The sequence below is a fragment of the Pteropus alecto genome, unplaced genomic scaffold, assembly GCF_000325575.1.
Source record: "Pteropus alecto unplaced genomic scaffold, ASM32557v1 scaffold101, whole genome shotgun sequence".
NCBI lineage: Eukaryota > Metazoa > Chordata > Mammalia > Chiroptera > Pteropodidae > Pteropus > Pteropus alecto.
Genome location: NW_006432945.1, coordinates 8,833,748 through 8,842,350, shown reverse-complemented (window position 1 = coordinate 8,842,350; position 8,603 = coordinate 8,833,748). Strand labels below are relative to the sequence as shown.

The 8,603-nt window shown below is 44.8% G+C and overlaps 1 protein-coding gene across 1 annotated transcript; it reads right to left on the bottom strand.

The window, feature by feature from the left end:
- Window positions 1-433: 433 nt before the first annotated feature.
- GLUL (glutamate-ammonia ligase) lies at window positions 434-7,206 on the bottom strand. The gene is made up of 6 exons (XM_006907764.3): window positions 7,028-7,206; window positions 5,516-5,677; window positions 3,793-3,939; window positions 3,270-3,397; window positions 2,885-3,084; window positions 434-2,330 (listed from the first exon to the last, which is right to left on the bottom strand). The coding sequence occupies exons 1-6, from the start codon at window positions 7,191-7,193 to the stop codon at window positions 2,012-2,014; spliced, it is 1,122 nt and encodes a 373-aa protein (XP_006907826.1). The 5' UTR covers window positions 7,194-7,206; the 3' UTR covers window positions 434-2,011.
- Window positions 7,207-8,603: the final 1,397 nt, after the last annotated feature.

The following is an 8,603-nucleotide window of genomic DNA, read 5'->3' as shown; positions in this document are numbered from 1 at the left end:
CAACGTTTGCTATTTAGATGAATCACGGGCAGCTGGGCAGAGAATTAAATTGAGACCAGTAGGGATAGTGTGACCAGTTAACACAAATACTTCAGGTTGCTATAAAATTAAGCCAGAGGGGTGTTCAAAACAATATTATAGCATGATAGGTCAAAACCAATTTCTGGAGCTCAGGAGTGGTGGGGTTTATACCTTATTACAAAACTCTAGGGCTGGGATATGCCTTAATTCAGAGATCCCAAACACCCAAAGGACAGAGAAGAGATGGTTGGCAACATGACTCAATTTTTTTTTTTTTTTTTAAATTCCAAGAACAGGTAAATCTGAGCTAACTTTGCCTCTTAAAAAAAACATAAAACCTGTTTTTGGTAGGAAAGAAGGTAATGAAATGGTACACAGGGATTAAAAAGAATCACAAAGAATCAAGTCAGAAGAGATCTTGTAAATGGTTGATTTAGAGCTGCTCTGGGCAGTTAAGTTTGTTTACAATGAGGAGTTATCTAACTGAACATACTGTACATGGCAATTAGAAGTTGTCATGGCAAAAACAAAAAACAAAAAACAAAAAACAAAACCCCACAGCCGGCCTGCCACAGCCAACACAGAAACAGCCAGAAACGGTAGGGAAAACATAGGGATAAAGGTGGAGTTTGGTTTTTATTATAAAAGAAAAAAAAATAACTCCTTGGGAAACTTAAAAGAAAGGAATATTTCACTCAGAACAGACACCAGGATATAAAATTACAAGTGTTTTGACTCCATTCCTGTCCCCATCTCCTCAAAGAGCAGATGTGGGAGACAGTTGAAGCAAACAAGCAATTCTGTAGAAGACTTAAAATCCCTACAAATATGATCAAAATCTAAACTTGTTTTGTTTTAAAAAATTTTTAATATATCAAAAGGCCTGCTTTAGTAACATGCTAGTCCCACCAGAAAATAACCCCAATACCCCCTTGTCAGTAACATGCTCAAGTTGACCAGCCAACTCATATTTCTAAACCCGTGTGTACATGTGTACTTCTTAAGCCAAAGCCACAGGGCTAGATGACTGACTGCTGCTCCTATAATGTGCTTCCACTGGTTAACTGACCAATGTCCACCCCCTCCAGAAGCGTGGGCAGACAACAGGGAAACCTCTAAGTGGTAGTGAGGGAATCACAGCCCACGCAGCCAACTTTTCAAGCACCGCCACCCTCACCCCCATTCCGAAGGAGACATTTATTTCTAATCAGACCATGCCCCTCAAATTTGGCTCCCGGTGACCAGGATGGTTTTTATCCTTTAGAAAAAGCACACATATCTGTACTCCCATATATATAATTTTTTTGTTTTTGCATTTAAATATAAAAATACTACTCTGTGTTATAAATGGAGGATCAAGCAATGAGAACTTTTTCTTCTAAGGTAGGGCTACCCATCCCAGCCCTTTATGCTGAGCTTGTCGAGTGAGGGCATTTAGTCCCAGACAAGGGAAGCACTGCCCCAGAGTAAGAGGCCATTTTCCTGCCCGATTTCTACCCTTTCCTCTCTCCTACGTCTCAGTTTTATTAGAAAGTTGGTTATATAACCTTTTCAGAAATGGAACTTCCCATCACAAAGGGAAATCGAACTTAACCACGGGATAAGCCCAGCTCCCCCACTCCTTCAGCTACCTCGGAGAAAAAGTCCTTCCCCTCCCTTCACAAACACTATGCGCACAGTCCAGATAGCTATGCCTATTGGACAAACACACCTGATTAAATGGAAGCAGTGGTTATGTATCCCCACCCCACTCCCCAGTAACGCACTAGAAAGCCTCAGTGATAGGGGGAAAAAGGGGGTGTGTGTGAAGAGATTAAGAACTCGACCTTGCCAGAGAAAGCAAGAGATATTAACTGGGAATGAGGAATAAAAAAAGACCTTGATATTCCACCCTTTGAGTTATATAGCTATTATGACAATTGAGAGGGGGGCGAGAGGGGGGGTAGGATGAAGAATTAGAAGGGGTTCCACGGCTGCAAGTCTAGTCCACTTAGTTTTTGTACTGGAAGGGCTCGTCGCCAGTTTCGTTGAGAAGACACGTGCGGATGAGGGCTTCTGTCACCGCAAAGGGGTCACAGTTGGCAGAGGGGCGACGGTCTTCGAAGTAGCCCTTCTTCTCCTGGCCGACAGTTCGGGGAATGCGGATGCTAGCGCTACGGTTGGCGACGCCAGCAGAAAAGTCGTTGATGTTGGAGGTTTCGTGGAATCCAGTTAGGCGCCGGGCATTGTCCAGGCCCCCCTTGGGATCGTAGGCTCGGATGTGATACTGGTGGCGCTTGCTCAGCTTCTCGATGGACTCCTCAATGTACCTAGACGAAACAGAAAAGACAACGGTCTGACCTGTCACCAGGAAATCTGCCCTCCAAGGGCAGAGGTGCAGGTATGGATGCAACAGTGACACTTATCAGGCTTCTTCCAGTTTCCAATTCACCTCAACATGGCCCTACTGAACAACGTGCCTTGTTACCTGGTGTCCCACTGCTCAGAATAGTGCCGGACACACAATAGATGACACTTATTGAATGAAAAGATCCTAATCAAAGACTTTCTCCCACCCATAAGCATTACATTCATTCACATGCTTGCACTGTTACTAGTTTAGTTCTTATTAAAGACTTTCGAATGCCATTAACCTATGGCAGGTCTTCCCTATCACCACCCTTAAATTCTATTCCTAAGGTACTTTTTTGGCACTTTTCAAACGGGAACAAAATGATAGGATTAGAAGACAATTTTGGAAGCCAAGTAGCAAGAGCTAAGCTACAAACGGAGAAGCCTGGCTCCGTTCTCCCCAGTACATCGAATCCTTGGCAAGTATTCTCGCACAGAGCATAGGATGGCCCCAGCGGGAGAAGGCACTCACTTCAGACCATTTTCCTCTCGCATGGCCTTGGTGCTGAAGTTGGTGTGGCAGCCCGCACCATTCCAATTTCCAGGAATGGGCTTGGGATCAAAGGTTGCTATCACTCCAAAGTCTTCACACACTCGGTGCAAGATGAAACGGGCCACCCAGAGATGATCTCCCATGTCGATTCCTTCACAGGGTCCTATCTGGAATTCCCACTAGAGAGAACAAGAAGGTTGGCCTTTAAAATAAAGCCAACTGCTCACCCTGCTCAGAAGTTCCGAAACTGCTCCTTTCTCGCCACTTAGGTTTGGGGTTAAGGAGAGGAGCATCTGCAGCCCTTGAAAGCATAAGTACCCTGCTTGCCTATAGGTGGGGAAAGCAGTGGACTAGAGCCATTTACCTGGGCGGGCATGACCTCGGCATTTGTCCCTGCGATCTTGATGCCAGCGTACAGGCAGGCCCGGTAGTGAGCCTCCACGACATCCCTACCATAGGCTTTGTCCGCTCCCACGCCACAGTAGTAGGGACCTGCAGAGGTATCAAAATGAAATGTCACGAGAGGAAATCCAGAACATCCACCTAAGATGCACGGCCCAAAGTCGGCAATCAAAAAGCTCCCAACACTGGATCTCCGGAATCACTGTCCCTGCCTTCGCCTTGAGGTGGGGCAGTGAGGCAGGGGGCTCCTCTGAGCTCTAACCTCAGTGGAGCCGAAGGCTTTCCCTCAATGTCAATGTCTACACATCCATGTCTGGATTTGGGTAATGCTGAGGGCCAGCATGATACCAGCCAGTCTCAGGGACATTCCTTTAGCTTTCTGATGCACGAGGAGTCACTGCCATCTCTGGGGAAAGACTTTCCTTGCCACTTAAACAGCTGGGGAGGAAGGAAGGGCAGGTTCACCTCTCCCCAAGGGAACTTACCTTGAGGCCCAGGGAAGCCATTGGAAGGCCAACCAAAAGGGTGCCCATCTGTGCCCATGAGAGTGTATTCCTGCTCCATTCCAAACCAGGGGTGCTGATTGCTCACCATGTCCATTATCCGTTTACAGGTATGCCTTAAATTGGTCTCTAGAAAAAAAGAGTCAACATACCTTTTGAGATATGTGGACAAATAAACTGACTCCCAGTATTGATGGGTGGAAAAAACGGTCTTCAGAGTCCATGCAGGCTAAGTGTTGATTATAAGCTGAACTGACCCAAGTGTAAACCTTTCTGTGTCCCATCAGCATAAGAGGGGAAAATGGGAGAAGCTGTAATTAAACATATGTAGGGAGATTATCCAAAGTCTATAGCTACAACCAAGTCACATGACAGTGGATCCAGAACAGACAAGCTTTCACCTTATCTGTATCCTGGACACCTCCCAAGTACCAAGTGTCGGACACTTAAACTCTTTATTCACAAGGCAGTTGCTTCTAGTTGTCAAGAGTTATGCCTAGTTTCTTGGGCGTTTTGAGGCAAAATCTGTAATTTTTATTGAGAGAAACATTTGTGTATGAGGAGCCTTACATTCCAGGTGAGAAGATTAAGTGCTGAGTTATACAGTACTGGCTAGTGGAAAACAAAAATATTAAAATGAGATGAGCGCAACTGGAAACAATTTCTAAGCTAGAGGGGAACTTTAAAATAAGTGCAGACTTATTGTCGGCTTAGCTATATCCCAGGAACCATTTTAAGGCTTTTATATTAAATAAAACCCACAGTTGAGTCTTCGTAACCACTCTGAGGTGGGTACTATAAGTCTCCAGTTTTACTTGTGAGCAAATGAGGCTCAGAGATGTTGGGTGGCCCACCCGGGTCACAGGGCAGGCAGCAGAGCAGCCAGCAAACCTGTGCCTATCTTGGCTTCGCAGCTCATGTTCTTTACTACAATATGATACTGCCTCTCAAAATAAAGACAATTAAGGTCCAGAGCCACTAAGTGACTTGCTAAAAAGTCTCACTGGCAAAGTATAGCAAGAGACTTTCCAGAAGTGAGACCTCAGCTTTAAAAAGATGAATGGCTAAGAATTGGGAGCAACAGGCACGCCTGATATAACCCAAAGATGCAGGTCCAGCAAACCCTGAGACAAACAGATGTTCCTGGCGAACCAAGGTGCTCATATTTTAGTCAATGGATGAACAGAGAAGAAAACAAGCTCTCTGGAATGAATTAGCAACCAGTGTTTTATGTAATATTACTCAATTATTTGCCCATATTTAATTCCTTTAACTCTCTAAACAGTTTTACGAAATGGATTTTAATATAATCCTCATTTTAAAATCAAGGAAATGGGAGTATAGGGGATAAATAACTGGCCCAAGTTCACGGCCAGTAAGTGGCAGATCCAGAATTCAACATTCTAACTTCAGGATCTATATTCTTAAAATCTACAGGCAGGCAGGAGGGCTATGTCACAGGGGGCTCCACCAGCAAACAGATTTAGAATTCAATGTCGTTTCATGTAACCACTAGGAGACCATGGGAGAATGGCCCACATTACCTCTTTGAATGAGTAAGTTCAAGGTAGAGAGATGCACGTCCAATCCCTCAGACTCCTGAAAAAGTTCTAGTCTTCCCATTACTGATTTTGGCATATCTTTTCCCTCTCCTTTACAGTGTTCCTGGATTGGGGTGGGGCACCCATAGCTATCCCATACACACCTGCAGGCTTTCGGTTGTACTTGAAGACTTCACAGAACACCAGCTTGTTGGGGTCCTTGCGGAAAGGGTCCCGAAACATGGCAGCAGGGATGAGATACATGTCACTGTTGGAGCCTTCAGACTGAAAAGTACTAGAGCCATCAAAATTCCACTCAGGCAACTCTGGGATAAAAAGAAGGGGGAAAATTAAGTTAAAATGCACAGGAGCTTTCCAGGCAAGCACACAGCCCCTCAATCACCTTTCTACCTCTAAAGATCTACGCTTTCCTTTCCAGAGAGTCAGTGATATGTGACTGCCACTATAACTATGCACACCCTGACATCTGCATGGAGCCCTGGAGTCCTTTCTGAGTTTAATAAGACTGTCACTTTCTTAAAAGAAATAACAAGAACAACCAAAGAATGACATTTCCTCCCTTAAAAAAAAGTCTACTGGACACCAAGGAGACAAACGGAAATGTTCTGACATCAGCAGAGAGTCAGTCATCACTTAATATATTGAAATAGGAGAAACAAAGATTCTCGATTCCCCCACTAGGCCATCTGTGTTGCTTCTTTCTCTAATTCGAGCTCCTACTATGTCTACTGACTGTCCTAGTTTAAGCTATGTCCTTATTTTACAAATGAGGAAACAGACAAACTAGCATGATGAATTATTCTAAGATGCTCCCAGATCATATATCTACTTTCCCACTATGTTTTAAAGGCCAGTTTCTTCCCCTCTTCAACCGACCACGAGTTCTCTGAAGGCAGAGACCAAACCCTTACCTTGTATCCCCAGCACCTGTCCAATATCTGCCACATAGCAATATATGCTTTGTATCATGAACATTCATTCATTCACTCAAATGTGAACATTATCAGAGGAGAAAGCTATCCTAAAAGTAGGTACGAGGTGATAGCTTTTCTCCTCTGATCCATTTCCAGAAGGAAGAGGGCTATGGCTTGTTCTAGACCAAAAAGGAAGGTCACAATTCTTATACAACAACTCCTAGTGGGACAAGCAATTAGATGACTTAAGAATTTCCAAAAGTGTCATCAACTAAAAAGCGAATGGCTAGTCCTATTTAGAAACCACTTTAGAATATCTGCTTTGCATCTAGAACCCCAATGATACACGAGTATTCAAAGAGACTGTAAAGTAGGTGGTGCAGTCAGCTTAGAGCAGTGGTTTTTTAAACTGAGTTCCTGTGGGTGCCTTAGAGCCAAATAAGTAGGGATACCCAAGTCAGAAAAGTCTCCAGCCCCCCTCACCCTCCAAACCAGCCTTTTAATCTTTTGTCTTCTAAATACTGGCTTACACGCAAGATTCCATTTAAATAAAGGGGTCCATTGTTGCCAGGCTTTGAGGCAGTGTAGGAGCTTAATGTTGACTGAATGAAGTCTGAAAAGCCCTGCCTTAGAAAAGCTTTACAAACAGAAGAGACCTAATCTAGTGGCCTGGTCTCAGGCTGCTGCCCACCCCCACACGGCTCCCATCCAGCACGTACTCCCCGCTCTGCTCAATCTCACCTTCTACGCACTTGGGCTCACAGTCCAGGGTCCGGGTCTTACAGCGCAGCCCTTCTCCAGTACCGTCAATCCAAATATACATAGCTTGGACTTTATCACCCTGAGGCAGGGACAAGTACACCTGCTTGATGCCTTTGTTCAAGTGAGAACTCGCCGAGGTGGCCATGGTGGAAGATGTTCTGGAGAGAGAAAATAAAATTTTTTTCAAGAACACCAATTCTAAATTGATCCTCTGCAGGAATGACTCAAGAAGGACAATGAAATTAAGAAGTCACACAGTGCAGGGGGGTGGTGACCCCTCCTTTTAGAAGTCACAGACTCAAAGCTGTATTTATTTACTCTGCTTTCAGGAGGATTAGTTTTATATTAGACAAAAATCTCATTATAAACTTCCTCAAGCTAGAGACTATGCCTGTGAGCACAAAGCTCTATTTCCCTAGTGTAGCAGAGGTAGGGGAATTGTTTTATTTTTTTTATACTAAGATGGGCGGGGGGACAACAAAAAAGAAGATACAAAAATTCAGAAAACACAAGTTTACAGAACAGATACAAGTAAAACCCAGCCACGGAAAGGCTTGGCTGCTGTGATTTCTGGGTGAGTCTTCCCTTTGCCTTACAGCCTAGCAGGGATCTCAATAAAAAACTTTTTGAAGATTCCTTCACTCCTCCGAAAAAATCCACACATTTAGATGGCAGGCTGAAACAAGAGGGCTAGCTAAAAGACTGAAAAGGCTGGTGGCTTCCTAAAAACTGCAGGCATAATCACCAAGATGTAAAAGCAGCTGACCCGAGTTGTTTTCTAAGGTGCACACTGCCCTAACTTCCATCAGTCTGAGGCAAAATTCTCACTTTAGAAGGTAGGTTTGAGAATGATACTCTGAGATTCCACTGGAGAACTTTCAAGGATTTAGGAAATTCCCACTTCTAAATCACATAGGTCTGGAGTTTCAAAAGCCGAGGCATGCTAGAAGCTGCAAGCCACCACCACAAAACCTCTGAAAGAACAGCAACTCTGAAGCCACAAAACCAGCCTCAACCCAAGAGGAAACGGTTCTGGCCTCCCTCCCCTCTCAGTGGCCCAGGATGGCAGGAAAGGGAACACATTGTTCTCCTCCAGTGACTTGGGCAACTCTCTGAAGTATAGTGACAAAATTTCTATGGGCCGCCATCCATGTTTGCCCAGCTGAAAACATAACTGCTTCTCCTTCCAACAGCCTCACCCTTCTCATGGGTGGGGGTGGCAGGCGGGGGGTGGCTTTTTCTGCCCAGCTGTCTCGAGGAGAACCAACACCTTTGCCTACGGCGTCTAGAGGCCTTGGTGGGTCAAATCCCACCCCCACCCCTGCCTATTAAGGCCAGAAGGAACAATCCTCTAATCCCTCCAGCTCCCACTTAAAACCTACAACCCCGGCTCCAGCTTGAGTCCCCAACGTATTACACCTCCAACATCGGTTCCGGATCTTCTGCTCTTTTCTGTGATTCTTGGCTCCAAAAGCCTAGCTGTTTACAGTATCAACCGGTGCCACCACTTGCCTAGTTGACACGACGGGGAGAAAAATGGGATTCTGCAGTTTTG